Source organism: Salmo salar, chromosome 01 (genome assembly GCF_965601325.2).
Source record: "Salmo salar chromosome 01, fSalSal1, whole genome shotgun sequence".
NCBI classification, from domain to species: Eukaryota; Metazoa; Chordata; class Actinopteri; order Salmoniformes; family Salmonidae; genus Salmo; species Salmo salar.
In genome coordinates this window covers 155,691,662-155,709,817 of record NC_138291.1, presented here as the reverse complement: position 1 = coordinate 155,709,817, position 18,156 = coordinate 155,691,662, and the positions used below count along the sequence as shown (strand labels likewise).

The 18,156-nt window shown below is 42.9% G+C and overlaps 1 protein-coding gene across 2 annotated transcripts in view; it reads right to left on the bottom strand.

The window, feature by feature from the left end:
• The window catches only part of LOC106566361 (splicing factor SWAP), a 130,557-nt gene that overhangs the window by 78,342 nt on the left and 34,059 nt on the right, over positions 1 to 18,156 (bottom strand). For both annotated transcript variants that reach the window (XM_082955394.1, XM_082955395.1), the window contains exons 6-10: positions 16,391 to 16,485; positions 15,302 to 15,473; positions 6,233 to 6,563; positions 5,840 to 5,989; positions 5,629 to 5,722 (exon numbers count right to left, since the gene is read on the bottom strand). In XM_082955394.1, the coding sequence (XP_082811520.1) occupies positions 5,629 to 5,722; positions 5,840 to 5,989; positions 6,233 to 6,563; positions 15,302 to 15,473; positions 16,391 to 16,485 (842 nt within the window). The remainder of the gene's footprint in view (positions 1 to 5,628; positions 5,723 to 5,839; positions 5,990 to 6,232; positions 6,564 to 15,301; positions 15,474 to 16,390; positions 16,486 to 18,156) is intronic.

The following is an 18,156-nucleotide window of genomic DNA, read 5'->3' as shown; positions in this document are numbered from 1 at the left end:
ACTCCACACCCGACTACCTCATTCCCATATTATTACTTACCCTCTTGCTCTTTTGCACCCCTGTATCTCTACTTGCACATCATCATCTGCACATCTATCACGCCAGTATTAATGTTAAATTGTAATTATTTTCACCTCTAGGGCCAATTTATTGCCTACCACCCTACTATTCTACATTTGCACACACTGTACATAAATCTTTCTATTTTTCTTTTGTGTTATTGACTGTACGTTTGTTTATGTGTAACTCTGTGTTGTTGTTGCACTGCTTTGCTTTATCTTGGCCAGATCGCAGTTGTAAATGAGAACTTGTTCTCAGCTGGCCTACCTGGTTAAATAAAGGTGAAATAAAAATAAATCTGTCATAATGGCACCCGGGGTTGGTTGGTAATACACTGTCTGATTCGGTAGGAGAGGAGCACATAGGCGCTTTAATTCAGCGTGGCATATAAGCAATGTTCCCTGCAATTTATTATAGGTCTGCTGAGCACAAACTTCAAGGTTGTAAAAATTCTGTGCAACTTCCAGCAGGTGTTTACTGTGAACACTGAGGCTGTACCCGCTTTAAGTTACAGTTTCAGACAGTGGTCAAGTAGGCTACTGTGGCTATTTGATCATAATGTTGGCCTAACAGTGGCCTACCATCAAAAACAATGAAGAAAATGCATCCCATAACATTTTAACATGGAAATAGCTGTTCTATCATTCAGCCTACAGTAGTAGTCAAGGTGTGTTGTTCAATTTAGACCTGCATTCCATGAGACTTTTGAAATAAAATAAAAACATGCAGGGCTTGGCATTAACCTGTTTATCCACTTGTCCTTCAGACAAGGAGGTGGCTGAAAATGTTGTGTTGTTTGATGCATGAAACCACTTTACAAAATAAATGCATTATTATTCCCATACCATTATTACAGAGAATAAGACAAAAATACGCCAACCTCTGCCTACATAGCTTATTCAAGCCGGTCTCAAAATACAACACTGTCCCTTTAAGACAAAAAAAAAAATCTGTTTACCTGACTCGCTTTTCAAAGATATCTAGAAATGTAGACATTTTGTGCTCTTGTAGGAAGCAACCGCTCCCATATTGCTGACTGCAAATTATGTTTAACTGGGCTAATAACTCACTAACTAGTTAAGGATAGTTAAGGATATGAACAAATGTGCACACGTGGCTACACACAGCTCTTGCGTTGATCTCAAAACAAGCCCATACGCAGCTCTCACTCTCACATGCTGTAAAAAGTCCAGTTCAAAGTGAATGGCACAAATCCATATATGGCAATGGTCTATTTGCATTTACTGTTGGCCTACTGAAGCTGACTGGTTATGGCGCACCGGTATGTGTAGAGTATGGGCTGAGTCATGCGTGTCAATGCAAGAGAATCCTACTCCGATGCGTTCTGCTTACAACACAATCTCGTTGTGCTTCGGTATGTTGCATTGAAAGTTGCTAATATTGCGTTGATTCGATTACAGTTCCCACAGTAAAGGGAAATGTTGATGGTGTTAATTATGGGGGAAAACTTCAATATCGTGCTTCTCTGGGCGGGCTGATATATTTCTTCTGTGGGGCAGTCCCGGGGAGCTGCGAGCCAGCGTACGCGCGCAGCTTAGAGAGAGCATTGCACAAAGATCCATTCGAGAGTGGTTACAGATAAACTGTCTGCTTTGTATTGAGATGGGCTCATGCATCATATGATACACACTGGAATTTTAGTGCTCAGGTGCGATTGACGATAGAGCACAACGTAAACGTAGAGGAAATGATTCTGGTGGAAACATATCATCAAAATAAATGGTGGCTTATGATAAAACGGTCAATGAACATAGACAAACGCATATACAAACTGCCTGGATGAGATGTAACCATATTCATCTATATAAATCTAAACCGAGGATGAGTGTGAATATCTGAGGTACATTCTAAGCTCTGATACATCAGACAGTTCGGTTTAAAGAGGTACCTTAAGCAGAGAGTCAGTACATAACCCGGCCAAAGTGGCCAGGCATATAACCAAGCAGCCAGGCCAGCCACAGCCAGACTGAATCATTTCATCTCTGTTGACACGGCTTCTAATGGACCTGGATGCCTAATTAAGGAATGGAGACACTGGATGAATTAAACAAATTGTCCAGATTTTGCTGCAGAGCGAGGGACAGCCTGGTGGGAGAGTCAGCCAGGGGAGCAGAACTCCACTGAGGCCAGAGAGCAGAGATCCCCTGCTCCCCTGAAAGAGAAATCACAGCCGCAGTCGCCAAATAAAAACAGACGCTGCTGATAGAGCCAGAACTACTCTGCGGGAAATCACATAGCATTTCCCCCAATTCACCTTGTAACACCCCTGCCATCGTCTCCCTTTCACCACTATTTCTTTGTGTTTCGTTCAATCTTCTGTCATTGTTCCACTCTCTATCCTATCCGCTGTTCTTCTATTTTCCACACTGTCTTTGTCTCATATGAGCAGCACAGCGGGTACAGAGAAGATAAATGTGAGTTCGAAAGAGAGAGTATAGCACAAAGAACACTGTGATAATCTTTTTCCCTAACTATGGCTGCGGTATGGTTGCAGGTAGCAGTACCTAAGGGCTGTGTAGGGAGCTGTGACAGGGAAGGGAGTGGGACACACACAGGGATGGAGGGAAGAGACGCTGGTGAAAGTCAGCCGCTGTCTGACATGGCGCTGATAAGGAGAAGGTGCTCTCCCAAGGAGGGGGGGGGGGGGCATTTTCCCAAAGCAGAAGCCTTCGGAATGCAGCCAGCTTTAGGCAGAGTGCAGGGAGGGTCTGAGGAGAGGCAACTCAGCTCACCGAACCTCCAGTCCATACCATCAGACTGTAAAAAAGTTCAGCCCTCTCAACCTGATTGGCGTACAGCCCTGTCAATCCCTGTTTGGCCTACAGCCCTGGGGCGGCAGGGTAGCCTAGAGGTTAGAGTGTTGGACTTGTAACCGAAAGGTTGCAAGATCAAATCCCCGAGCTGACAAGGTAAAAATCTGTCGTTCTACCCCTGAACAAGGCAGTTAACCCACTGTTCCTAGGCCGTCATTGAAAATAATAATTTGTTCTTAACTGACTTGCCTAGTTAAATAAAATAAAAAAATTTAATTAAAATGTAATAAAAAAAATACAAATAAATTCGCCCATCACACCTCTGTTCATCAGGGCGATTGTATGTGCTGCAGGATACCACCTGCCTTCACTAACCTTTAGTTAGTGCACGCCATCTTCCATCTTGAGAAGAAGTGCTCTGTCTGAGAAGTTCCCAAGTTCCCAAGTTCTCTCACGTCATCCCGCTCCTCCGCACACTCCACTGGCTTCCAGTTGAAGCTCGCATCTGCTACAAGACCATGGTGCTTGCCTACGGAGCTGTGAGGGGAACGGCACCTCCGTACCTTCAGGCTCTGATCAGACCCTACACCCAAAGAAGAGCACTGCGTTCATCCACCTCTGGCCTGCTCGCCTCCCTACCTCTGCGGAAGCACAGTTCCCGCTCAGCCCAGTCAAAACTGTTCGCTGCTCTGGCACCCCAATGGTGGAACAAGCTCCCTCACGACGCCAGGAGAGCGGAGTCAATCACCACCTTCCGGAGACACCTGAAACCCCACCTCATTAAGGAATACCCGGGATAGGATAAAGTAATCCTTCATTATATATATAATGTCATTATGGGATATTGTGTATAGTTTGATGAGGATTTTTTTTTTGTTTAATCAATATTAGGATATGGCTAGAACGTAACAAAATGTTGAAAAAGTCAAGGAATCTGAGAATACTTACCAAAAGCACTGTAATGGGTGTGGGCATATCCAACTGACCGACCAGACCAGCTCCAGCTAGCCGTTTTTACACAAACTCACCCAGAGTACACAGAGAACCAAGGAGTAAATACCTTCAACAACCTCGTTAAAGACTAAAGCCGAGATGTAATCTGACACAGGTTAACAACCTGCGCAGTGAGACACTTTTAAGGCAATTTCATCTACGTTCAATCCTGTGCGGGGAACGGGCTGGGATCAGCAAATTAATTTAACCAGGTGGCGAAGACCAATCATTCCAAAAGCCTGGGTGCTTTAAAATCAAAGTTTGAAAGGCACAGAGTCACTTTTTTTTTTTATATCATTCCCCTGCCTTTAAAGTTTGCTAATTTGTTTACTGTAATGTTATCAGCTCGAGCAATCGTTCATGCCAGGGGTACAAATAAACCACTTAAAGCACTTAGCCAGCAAATGGATGAATAAATTGTTTCTCTGTCTGTTACTGCTCAACCTTGATATCTTCTGTTTTAGAATATCTTTACAAAGTACTACGTCTGCCTCCCACCTGAGCCCATTAAGAATTACCAGCCAACCACTTTTCCAATAATTACCAAACACAAATGAACAGTATTCTCTTCATAACGGCTTTCAAATGTCACACAATTGAATACATGTCTACCAAGAGATGAGCCATGTAAAATGTTGACTGAGTTTCAAGTAGCTTTTAATACTTTATACACGTATCGCAGCACTGTTAATGTGTTGGGTCGTGGATAGATTCATGAGCACTAGAAAAGTACCAGTGACAGTCGGTCGGCCGACACCCCAGGGGAAGGTAAAAAATACATCTCTGTTGAATAATGGAGAAGTACCTGACATCCATCTGTTGTGTGATAAAACCGGGGAATTGAGCAAGAAAACAAAGCACGGCTGCATGGCTAAATGCTTTGCTTGGTCCAGGGTTAATTCACAGACTTAGGTTTGTTATACTTAAAAACCAATGTCCTCTCACTAAAATCAGATAAGAGAGAGAGACAGAAATATTGTGAGAGAAAGAGAGAGACAGGGTGTTGATTAGGGTAGAGCTGCGCCCCGGGGGCTGAATCAAGGAGCTGAACAGGCAGGTGCCATTCATTGTGAAAACCACACCAAAGGCACCTGCCAACCCCTCTTTACGGTATTGCTACACTCTGTTCATCATATATGCATAGTCACTTTAACCATATCTACATGTACATAGTACCTCAAATCAGCCTGACTAACCGGTGTCTGTATGTAGCCTCGCTACTTTTATAGCCTAGCTACTGTTTTTTACTGTCTTTTTACAGTTGTTTTTATTTCTTTACTTACCCATTGTTCACCTAATACCTTTTTTGCACTTTTGGTTAGAGCCTGTAAGTAAGCATTTCACTGTTGTATTCGGCAAACGTGACAAATAAACTTTGATTTGAACCTGGTAAGCAAAACAAACCTTTCAAACAGCCTTGACAAACCTTTTTTTTAAGTAGAATCGGCTTGGTTTATGATAAGCGGACTGCTTAAACCACCTCCTTTTCCCCCAGTAACCCCGGAGCGTACACATGAGTCAAGGGCAGGCAGGCCTTTTGATATCTGGACAGCATGAAAGGCACTTTATGCAAACACAATTGATGATCTCTGATCTCAAGCATGAAAGCCTTAGAGCCACGGCCTTCCAATGCTTTAGAGCCTTTTAAAAAGCAACCTGGAGAGAATTTCAGTGAATGAAAGGCAATATTGAATTAAGATCCATCACATCCCCAGAGGGTATATAATTAATTCAAGCAAAATGCTATTAAAACGCACACTGCTCAGAGAGAGGGAAAAGGGAAGCAGAGGACAATAATACCTCAGGCAGGCTGATTCCCTCTTTCTTCATGAAGTAATGCTTCTTGAACTCATAATAGGTGTTGTACTGGTTCCAGGACTGCAGAAAGTCAAACCTGTGTTGGAGATAGAAACACACATAAGATGTCCAGGCATTATATTAAACAAATAGTACATTGTGAGCCGTTCACCTTTATTCAGTAAGGAGAGGAGCAGTGTCTGTTTCTGCTCACCTCGGGTCATTCTTGACGCGGACGCTGGTCTCAAACTTGACACCGTTCCTGGCTACGTACTCAGCCAGTTTGTCAATAACCGGTTGGATGTCAGGGGGAGGGGGAATGATGGCCGGCGCTGCCACAGCAACTTGAGCAGGGGGCCGCGAACTGATTTAAAAGAGAGAGAGAGAGAGAGAGAGAGAGAGAGAGAGAGAGAGAGAGAGAGAGAGAGAGAGAGAGAGAGAGAGAGAGAGAGAGAGAGAGAGAGAGAGAGAGAGAGAGAGAGAGAGAGAGAGAGAGAGAGAGAGACGTGCTTAGCAATGCATCACATTATGTGGGGGAAAAATAGGTAGTATAAGGATCGAGAAAAAATATATCCACTTCTGTCCAATAACTGTCCACACCACACACCTGGTCTCTGGTATGATAGCAGCAGGTACAACAGGAGCAGGAGGAGTTGAGAGGCGGACTGGAACCTGGCTGGGAACTGTAGTTGGCGGTGGGATAATGGGAAATCTAGTCGGAGGTGCCGTGTAGATGAACCGTGTGGTTGGCTCAGGAGGTGGAGGGGGCGTGGTCCCTGGAGGGGGCGGGGCTCCAGAGTAAGAGGGCGCGGCCAGCATGCTGCCAGAGGGTAGGGAGCTGTAGTAAGCGTTGGCATCTACCCCTGGGGGAGGCGGAGCCAGGCAGTAGGTCCCATCAGGTAGCATGCAGTACCCATAATACATCGCTGCTATGTTAGCTGTGGAGAGGTCAGAGAGAGAGAGAGAGAAGTGATGATCAATTAACATCTCAAAATAGCTCACGGCACAAAAAGGAATTCATGCCAATACTTCAATTGCATGTGTTTTTGCGTGTCTCCCCTGTTAACAAGCAGACGTGTAAGTCAGCACTGGATGGGAAAGGCCTGCTTATTGTGTTAAAGTGTGTGGGTGTGCTACAGTGCTGAGCGGGGTAACATATATACATTTAGGTCTGACCTCATTTCTAATAGGATCTTAGCCTCACTCACAAAGGACTGCTCGCTCAACTCCACGCTGATTGAAATTAAAATGTTTAATAATCTATTCCTGATTGCTGTCCAATTAATGAAATGTACTTTGTCAGTTGAGGATGGGGAAACAAGGGGAACAGTCTTTTCTTCTGGCCCAACAAGAATAATTAGGATCAGCTTGTTGGAAATCATAATGCGTTTAAAAGCAGATATCAAAAACAATTTGCAAAGACTCATTTCCAAAGCCTATCATTACAATCCCACTTCCCATTTCAGACTCAATCAAGCATATCAGCAGCTCAGAGAAAGTAATTTACAACAGGAATAAGAAATCATACTGGCATACCGACTGGGATCAACACAGGTTATGAATAAAACAACTGACAGATTCACTCATAAGTGTTCAGATTATATTTTCAAAGGGGAAGAAAAAACCCAGAAAATAGGCAATATAAAAGGTTGACTGACTCAAACTTAATTATTCTGCTGATCTATCATTTGCTACATACTTCAGTCTGAGACAGCCATAATTGAAGTCAGGGAGGTACTCAGATCCAGACTCAGTGTGGAGAAGAAACTAACATCCGTGGGAAAGGAGTATGGGGAGCCAGGGAAATATAAAGGTGTGGTACGTTACCGTGCAAAGGGTTCCTGGTGCAGGTCAAAGGGTTCCCTGGTGCAAGTCAAAGGGTTCCCTGGTGCAGGTCAAAGGGTTCCCTGGTGCAAGTCAAAGGGTTCCCTGGTGCAAGTCAAAGGGTTCCCTGGTGCAAGTCAAAGGGTTCCCTGGTGCAAGTCAAAGGGTTCCCTGGTGCAAGTCAAAGGGTTCCCTGGTGCAAGTCAAAGTTTGGCTCATACTGTTACTGTGGGTAGGTAATTGAGAAATGCTAATTGTGTAAGTGTCAAACAGTCAGTTTGACGTGTTTGCGATGACAATTTGCTATTTTTAGGTGTAATAATTGATCCTAGGAGGTGCTACCCAGGTTCGTTCTGACAACCTTGAGCCGGCAAATTTGCACTCACATCAGCTATCAGACTGTATTAACAAATTCTGTCAGCTCACTGCCAATGGCAACAGCAGCAAGATGGGGAAGAGGGGTGTTTGTCATGATTTGTGGGTGTGGTGATCAGTGCGAGGTAGCTCAAAATGGCACCTTCATCTAAAAAATGGTCCCCTCTCTAAGACTTATTTCTTGACTGCTCAGAATCACAACCATAACGAGATCGACTGTAACTGTATTAAGTTGAGTTTTCACATTCTATTTGATACAGCTAGCCATCAGAATAATAAATCACCTTAAATTACATTTTGGGCAAAAAAGCAAATTCAGCACCATCCTTCATTAAATTAGATGGCTCATTCATCACAAAACCCAACTACTTTAATGAGTTTTTCATTGGCAAGATTAGCAAATTTAGGCATGACATGGCAAGAAAAAAAAACTCAGAACCTTGATATCCATGCATAACTGACCAAATAATGAAAGACAAGCATTGTCATTTTTTATTCACCAAAGTGAGTGTGGAAGAGGTGAAAAAAATATTGTTGACTATCAACAATGACAAACCACCTGGTAATGACAACTTGGAGGGAAAATTACTGATGGTGGTAGCGGACTATATCCCTTCAATCTAAGCCTACAAGAAAGTGTGCGCTCCCAGGCCTGGAGGGGGAAAAAAGGTATTCCGCTACCGCAAAGCACCCTTTACTGATTCAAACAGCCGACCAATCAGCCTATTACCGACCCTTTGTAAACTTTTGTAAAAAAACTGTGTTTGACCAGAAACAATGCTATTTCACAGTAAACAAATTAACAACTAAATTTCAGCATGCTTATAAGGAAGGGCACTCAACAAGTACGGCACTGACAAATGATGTTTGGCTGAAAGAAATTGATAATAAGATGATTGTGGGAGCTGTTTTATTAGACTAGAAAGTGCAGCTTGACATTATCGATCATAGTTTACTGCTAAAAAACATGTGTTATGGCTTTACACCCTGTGCCAAATTGTGGATGGAAAGTTCTGTCTAACGGAACACAGAGGGTGTTCTTTAATGCTGGGTTTCCCAAACTCGGTCCTGGGTTTCCCCTGGGTGCACGTTTTGGTTTTTGCCCGAGCACTACACAGCTGATTCAAATACCCAACTCATCATCAAGCTCTGAAAAACACACAGTACTTCATAGAGCCATGACTACATGGAACTCTTCCACATCAAGTACCTCAAGCGAGCAGTAAAATCAGATTAAAACCGATAAAACAATACCTCACGGCACAACGTCGACTGTGGAGACATGGACGCATACGCACACACACACACTCTACACAAACAATCACACATTGTAATATTGTATTATTGTACATCTTATATTGTATTTTTTTTAAAATAATAATAATAATAATAATGTAGTAATGTCTTGAATGATGTCTTGTTTTATTTATGATATAGGTTGTTGTGACGTAATAGGTTTATTCCTGTTTGGACCCCAGGAAGCTTTGGCAGCAGCTAATGGGGATCCTAATAAATACTAAATACTAAAAGCAAAATTGTGGGATTTGGAGGATGAGGGCTTCCGGTTCAGCATACAGCTGTGTGTCTGTGCACGTGTGTCTGAGCCTGCTGATCTGTGCTTGTGCATTATATACTCTACAGGGTCTGCTACTGCGGCAGTGGTTTCCCTCCCTGATGGAGCGTACAGGATGGAGAGAGACAGAAAAAGGGAAGGAGAAAGGATGGCGGGAAGGAGGGAGGAAGCAATGGAGAGGGGGAAAGAGAGGCTTGTCTTGTCAATGGGTAAACTGGATGATATTAACTCATTAGTCACCGCTCTGGTCGACTGTTATGAAGACCCATCCAATATGCACAAGGCTGGAAACCTGTAGGAGAGCCATCATTCACATGGTTTATATTTATTTGCTCCATCCCTCTTGATGCCGAGTCAATGGTTAGGATTCATTGACAGATGCTTATCTTTTCTATTGTTATATACAAGAATGAGATGAAAATACAAAATGTAGGAAAGGAAGGAAAGAGAAAGACAGAAAAGAGAGAGAGACAAAGACAGAGAAGGAGGACTGAAGAGGGCCATGTCCATGCTGCTCAGTTACAGTTGAAGTCGGAAGTTTACATACACCTTAGCCAAATACATTTAAACTCAGTTTTTCACAATTCCTGACATTTAATCTTAGTAAAAATTCCTTGTTTAGGTCAGTTAGGATCACCACTTTGTTTTAAGAATGTGAAATGTTTTGTTTGTACAGATGAACGTGGTACTTTCAGGCGTTTGGAAATTGCTCCCAAGGATGAACTAGACTTGTGGAGGTCTACATTTTTTTTCTGAGGTATTTGGCTGATATCTTTTGATTTTCCCATGATGTCACGCAAAGAGGCACTGAGTTTGAAGGTAAGCCTTGAAATACATCCACAGGTACACCTCCAATTGACTCAAATTACGTCAATTAGCCTATCAGAAGCTTCTAAAGCCATGACATCATTTTCTAGAATTTTCCGAGCTGTTTAAAAGGCACAGTCAACTTAGTGTATGTAAACGTCTGACCCACTGGAATTGTGATACAGTGAATAAGTCAAATAATCTGTCTGTAAACAATTGTTTGAAAAATTACTTGTGTCATGCACAAAGTATATGCCCTAACCAACTTGCAAAAACTACAGTTTGTTAACAAGACATTTTTGGAGTGGGTGAAAAATGAGTTTTAATGACTCCAACCTAAGTGTATGTAAACTTCCAACTTCAACTGTAAGTGCTGGAGTGTTATTTGACAGCAGGATTAAACAGCGGAGCTGCTGTTCTGAAAGCACAGTTACAGCACATTCATCCATCCATCATCCTCCACTGGCCTCTCTCTGACCTTAACACCACACAGAGCCAAGAGAGCTCCTCAGGATCCCACCACCTCAGCCTTACAGCCTTGTGTTTCTGACTCAAAAGTATTTTCTCTCCAAACCATATACTTTAGCAGACATTAAAGTGCTGCTCCTTCCCCAGCCACTCCGAATGATAATCATTTTCATGGGCAGCCTCTTGAGCACAGCGCCACGAGTAGTGTTGAGGTTCAAGAACAGTCTCCAATCAATACCCATCAGGCCAGTTTGTGTCTGGTGAGATGCTTACAGCACTGAACCTGGGATTGCAATCCAAACCAGACAGGGAGCGATAGAATAGAATAACTTTAATTTCATCTCTGTGCTGCTCTCTTGGGAAAAACTAAAAGTGGGAATGAAAAAGTGTGCAAAACAGAAAGTCGGCCTGCGAACAAGGGAACATCTGCTGATTAATAAAATGGCCCACTTACTGAATGCATAAGGATTCATAACCTGCAGGGTAACAGCTTGTTGATCAGGGAAAACGTTCACTGGTAGCAATTGTTTAAAATGGGGTGGGTGAAACTGACAGACAAACTGCTTCAGCAGGGGAGTGTTGGTGAGTCATTGTGGATGGATGTACAGTACAGTGTATTGTGAGATGCTTGTCTGTGGACTGTTAAAACTAGGCTGCATTGCCTCATCGGGCCTCTGAGGTCAAGACAGATAGGGACGCATGTCACCCAACAGGAATTGGAAAGCTGCCGTTTTAAGGGCTCCTGACCAGTGGTGCTATTTTGTGTGTTTTTCTGTGCTGGTCGTAGGTTTTTTTTGTCCATATTGTTTCCGCCATTGTTTCCTATGACTGAAAGGAGCTTCTGGCCATCAGAACAGCAATCACTAACCTCGATTTGGATTAATATTTCTACTTCAACGAGTCGGCGGTGCAGGACATACTGCTCACCCCAGACCAGGCCCAAGTCACCCAGACTCGGAGAAGAAAGATGTGGCGTAAGCAAGGCCAAAGCGCGGGCACCCTGATGAAACTACATTGACAAGTGAATAAACCGCCTCTACCCTCCATTCTACAATCACTGGTGAACAAACTGGAAGAGCTCCATTCAAGACTATCCTATCAACGGGACCTGAAGAACTGTAATATCCTGTGTTTCTTGGAGTCGTGGCTGAACAAGGACATGGATAATTTACATCTTGAGGTTCTGCTCACCTGAGTTAGAATACCTCATGGTAAGCTGTAGACCATACTATTTACAAAGAGTTTTTATCAATATTTTTCATACAGTAGCTTTCTATTTACCACCACAAACCGATGATGGCACTAAGACCGCACTCAACGAGCTATTTAAGTCCATAAGCAAACAAGAAAATGCTCATCCAGCGGTGGCGCTTTTAATGCAGGGAAACTGAAATCAGTCTTAGCTCATTTCTACGAGCATGTCACCTGTGCAACTAGAGAATTTTTTTTTATAAAACACTCTAGATCACCTTTTCACCACACACAGAAATGGATACAAAGCTTTCACTTGCGGATGCTAAGCTACAGGACTGTTTTGCTAACACAGACTGGACTATGTTACTGGGATTTCAAGTATTACCGGCATAGCACACAAGGGTGCACTAAAAACGTGAGGTGACTACACCATAGTGCCCTCCAAGCTCATCACTAACCTAAGGACCCTGGGACTGAACACCTCCCTCTGCAACTGGATCCTGGACTTCTTGAAGGGCCGTCCCACGTGGTGACGGTAGGCAACAACACATACGACACACTGACCTTCAACACGGGGACCCCTCAGGGGTGCATGTTTAGTCCCCTCCTGTAATCCCTGTGCCACATCACTAAGGATCTATCATGGTCAACACACACCAACACAGTCGTGAAGAGGGCACAACACCTCTTCCCCCTCAGGAGGCTGAAAAGATTTGGTACAAAAAGTTCTACAGCTGCACCATTGAGATCATCTTGAATCGCTGCATCACCGCTTGGTATGGCAACTGCTTGGCATCCGATCGCAAGGCGCTTCAGAGAGTAGTGCATACAGCCCAGTACATCACTGGGGCCGAGCTCCCTGCCAACCAGGACCTCTATATCAGGCGGTGTCAGAGGAAGCCACCAAAATGTTTTAAATACTCCAGCCACCCAAGTCATAAACCCTTCTCTGGTACTCAATGTATAAAGCCAAGTTATTGTTACTCATTGTGTATTTATTATTATTATTATTAATATTATTATTATTATTTGTATTATTTGTTATTACTTTTCTATTATTTCTCTATTTTCATTTTGCATTGTTGAGAAGGCATTTCAATGTTAGTCTACACCTGTTGTTTACAAAGCATGTGACCAATACAATTAGATTTAAGAAAGAAAAGCCCAGTCTTCATAGTGCATTCTTGAAAGCTTCTCGAAATTTCTAGGAAATGTTGTCAAATAATCTAATATGCCTCATGATGACTGTATTAGAATGTAGAATGCTCCAATATTGCAACAGAGAATCCATAGACCAGCAGAATGGAAGGGAATACGTGATTGTGTCAGTTCAATCAGATGACACCGCGAAACACTCAAGGTTAAAGGAACTAGGCCCAACCTACCTTCAAGTGCTACCAAAGTTAAATCAACTTAAAAGGAGCTCCAAAGCTGAGCGCTTATGGAGTCTGGGTAGTTGAGAACAGCCCAAAACTGTTACACAGTCTTAACTCCTCTTGCCTAATTCTCATTCAATACCTGCCTCATTGGCAGATACTGGAGGATCACATTGAGCAGTCTATTCCTTTAGTGCCTTTGATCGTCTCCAGTCTGAGTTTTACAGAGATTCTCCCAGAGAACTGGCGCCATACACAGAAATCAAAGTCGGATCTATGGGAGCAAAATCTTTCAAAAATGATTATCTTGTCGCCATAAGCCAGCACATTAAAAATCCATGTCTGTACTGCTGTGTGATGCTGTGGTGGCGAAGTCGGGAGTGTTAAGCAGAGCACCGCTCTCCCTCCCTCTCTTTCCCACCTCATGAAACCAGTGAAGCTCTTCAAGTCATGTTAATTAAGACAAATCAGTACAATCAGCTTGAGCTGTCTCTCCCAAGCACCAGGACAATTTCTCAGTTTCCAGTTCAGACAAAAAGAGGGGAGACGGGGTTGACCCTGGAAAATACAACCAGCCAGGAACATCTCTCAAAGACAAATAGGGTAGCCTGGCACCCCATATCACACCCAGCACCTTCAACATCCATCACTTAGAATTAATGCAGACAGTAGAGAGAAACTGGCTAAGATTTAAGCAAGAAATGAAATGGTGATTTTGTAGCCTCGGACACCCTTTGGAAGGATGGCCCTGCAAGACTAGTGATTCTGTGATGTTGCAATTTTTCCCTAGATTTGCTTGAGGAAAAGTACAGTCCTGCAGTGAGCACTGAGCTAAAGTTAGAGTGTTCTTGTGTCTGTTGCTTAGGATGAAGAGTGCATGAGCTGAATAACAGTGGATGTCTTCAAGGGTTTGGGTCAAGCGAGAGAGAACTGGTCATTTCCTTGTTGCACTAGGGTGGAGAAATGGTTGATGGGTGGGTGGGTGGGCAGCCAGAAGAGAGCAGGAAAATAAGTGGAAATTATGTCTGCATTTAGAGGGAGCAAACACATCTGTGGGGTGGCCAGACAAACAGCTTTGGATTCAGTCCACCGGCGTTCAGTGCAAAGCAAACACTGCAGTCAATGAAAAGCGAGGAGAATTCAGTTTGTCAGCACATCCAAAACAACACATCACTGCAGCTCCGAAAATGAACGGGGCACTTCAAGGATAAGAAATGAGTGAAAAATACCTTCTCTGAGACTTTGAAAAGTGTTAAGAACCTTTATGTACTCACAATCCACCCAAGGACAAATGGTGAAAATCGCTTCTCGATACAGTCTATGCTGACCAGTCTTCAAGGAAAAGTATTGACCAAGCTGAATTTCTCAGGTTGATCAACATTGCACTGCTCTAGTGGTGAAGGGCTTTCTACTATTGAACTCCTGGTAGAGGACATTTCAGCAGTGTAATGAGTCATGGGCCTACAGGAGACCATGTTAATGAGCTTTTCCACAATGAGCTGGAGGGTACCCTCCACAGCTACAGCCCCTCTGGCCACACTCCACATCATCAATCCAACACTGCTGCTGCCAGTTCATCTCAATCTCAAGTACAGCCCAGAATCTCTATCAGAAAAACGGAGCATATTTGATCTAGGTACTTTATGTTGATCTCAGCAATTTGTGAACACAATCTGTGACATGAATAACTGAAGGTTTGCCAGTGGGAACATGTGGCTGATCAATATTTTGTTGATTCAATGTACCTTTCCCCCGAAAGACATTCTAATCTGATGTGAACACCAATATCCCTCTCAAACAAAGAGAATTCTAACAAGTGGACCATTCTTTTCGCCTCCAGGGGTTCAGTGATCAATACTAGACAATTGAGTGCCACTCTGCCTGTCTGAGACTGAGCTCGTGTCGAAAGGGAAATGAAAAAGAAAATGGCAAGAGAAATGAAGTGGACCAGGACTAAACTGAGATGAAGAGGCTCCCTTGGAGCCAATATGAATGCTCCTCAGGTATTGGATTTCACAGTTACCCAGTTCGACTCTCATAAATGAGAAACTGTACTCACGGTCAGCTGTGTACTCTGCCAGTGTGGCTGGCACAGCCAGCTCTGCGGGCACTTCCACTGGCTTGGTTGCCATGGCGGCGGCAGCTACAGCAGCGGCGGCTCCGTTCTGTTCCTGTCGGGCTTTCCGGACCAGCGCTGCCAGTGGATGGTCTGGGTCCATGACTTGGAGAGGCTACAACACAAATAGATCTTGTTAGAAGGCTTAGAACAACAATCAGCAGCTCTTTTATTACCCTCAACAATGGGAAGATATAGAGTTGTGAAACTGAGACACCTCTAGCTTATGTGAGGGCAACAAGTCAAGGCAGAGAAATGGTTTCTTTATGCTATATTTCTCTATGTTATGTGGTATAACCTACTTATCGCAAGTCATTTATTAGTGTGGCCTTTGAATAATTTATAAACATACTGTTGATTTATAACAGTGTCTCCAGCCTTATGGTGTGCAATCTGGTGTAATCAAAAAGAGTTGGCATATGAGTTATCAAAACCCTTTCAATGAACAGACTTCAAAGTTCTAAAGGAAAGATGACATTCTCTTGATATTCAGGTCTAAAGCACTTTGAAGTGAGATGCTTTGAACTCAGGCCAAATTGTGCCATCGAATAGAACAACTTAACAATAATGTGCTATTAATTCAGAAGTGTATGGGCTTTTGAACATTAAAAACCTAACCATTGGCGCAATTACCAAATGGTTAAATCCTATAAAAAGTTAAATATGAACATTTAATAGACATATTGTGGGTTGGAATGAACAGGCAAAGCCCCTATGGATGGGAGATAATTGCTCCAGAAAGGCCCTCAGATGAACTCAGTCTATAGTCGTACAGTTTTCTTCCCTCTGCAGCCAAGATAACTATTTGTCTGAATAAAACAGAACAAAGCAATATGGTGAAGAATTCACAAGTGCTTTTCACAGTAATGGTTTCTCATATCCAATAATCTCAGCCCAGTGTACAGTAAAATGCACCTCTCAGACCATCTTCAATAGATGAAAACGCTCAGGGAAAATAATAAGCGTTAAGGTAGAGGTCATGTTGGGCCAGGTAGAGTACACACTAGTCAGAGCACACACACGAGTCCTTACCTTCATCAGCTCCTCAAGGCGAGAGCTCTTCTTAGGAGCAAACAGGCTGGGGTGAAGGTAGTTGCCATCCCCATCATCATCAGAATCATCAGAGTCTACAGAAAATATATTGAAGTATGAATAAAGAATATTACAAACAAAAAACTGTTAAGTAAGAAGTAGGTATTGGTCTGAAGCTGAAAAATAAAGAATTCACATGAGCACCACAATGCCGCGATCAACTGGTCCATCTTAAAGGCATTCCTAGCGGACCGGGAGATATGTGGCTAAATCGAGTGCGCCTACTGCGCTGGCCAATCGGATAGCTCAAATCACCGTGCTTCAAGTTTCCACGACCCCTGGCCACAGCAAAGATTGATACTATCCTACCAAATACTATCCTACATGATTTCATACCTTCTAAAACCATGACCAGCGAGAGACTGTCAAAGAATACAGCAAATAGCTGCTGTTTTTATGAGTTCATGTCTCAGCAATGTCAACACTGTTTTAATTCAACACAAAACGTGCTTCTCCCTACATCCACTCGCATTGCAATGAATGAGTAGCCAAGTGTAGTGATAGCTCTGCGTTTTTATTATTTTAGCAGCTTGTCGTGTCTATTTTAATATCAAGGAATATTTCACATTCTCTGGTCAAATGAACAACATGAATTTGTGCACGAGGTAGATGCGGTGGAAAACTGTGTCCCCTCTCTCCAGCCTGGTCTAATAGACTAGCCGTAACATAGTCAATTTAAATCCGGGACAATCAGATTAGTGTGATATGTTACGTTTGGTATGGTTAGATTTTGTATTGATATGTAGGCTACGTGTGCCTTTTTTCAATTGATTTAGTTCTGTTGTTGAGCTGTTCTGGTCTGTTAATGTTCTGTATTATGTCATGTTTCATGTTTTGTGTGGACCCCAGGAAGAGTAGCTGCTGCTTTCCTAATAAAATAACACAGATGGTTGCGAGTTCAAATCTCATTACAGGCAACTTTATCATTTTAGCTAATTAGCCACTTTTCAACTACTTACTACTTTTTGCTACTTTGCAACTACTTAGCTAACCCTTCTCCTAACCCTTTTAGCTAACCCTTCACCTAACCTTAACCCTAACCTTAATCCTAACCCCTAGCCTAGCTAATGTTAGCCACCTAGCTAGAATTCATAACATATCATGCATTTTACAAATTCCTAACATTTTATATGTTTTGCTAATTCGTAAATTATAATACGAATTGTAATTCGTAACATATCGGAGTGTTTTTAATTTACATACAGAAGAATACGAAATGAGACCAGGTTGCTCTCTCTGGTCAGTCTCACTTGGAGGAAAGGAAGGAGAGAGCAGGGACCATGAGAGGCTGACTCTCTGCTGTTCTTTCCCTCACTCGGCTGAGACTAATACAGTGTTCAAAACAACTGGGACCTCGGAAATCTCCGACTTCCAATGCTTAATTTGAGCCGGATCTTCCCAAAACAGGATACACCACCTCTCCGCTTCGTACTGTTTTGTTCCGGAACCTATTTGGCAAGACCTGGTACCTCTCATGGCATGAAAAATAATTACACTTTTTGCTATGTACAAATTAGAATAAAAGCAATCAAAATGTCATTAAGTCTCCTGCCCCCCACAAAAAACGAAGTGAAAAATGTGATTTTCAGCCCGGGACAGATATTCTGAGTTGATTCGGGTTGGGCCGGCCAGGACTTATGGTTTGCGCAACACAGTAACTAACCTATGTTTGAAACCAATGCTTGGGAGTGGCTGTGTCATAAGTG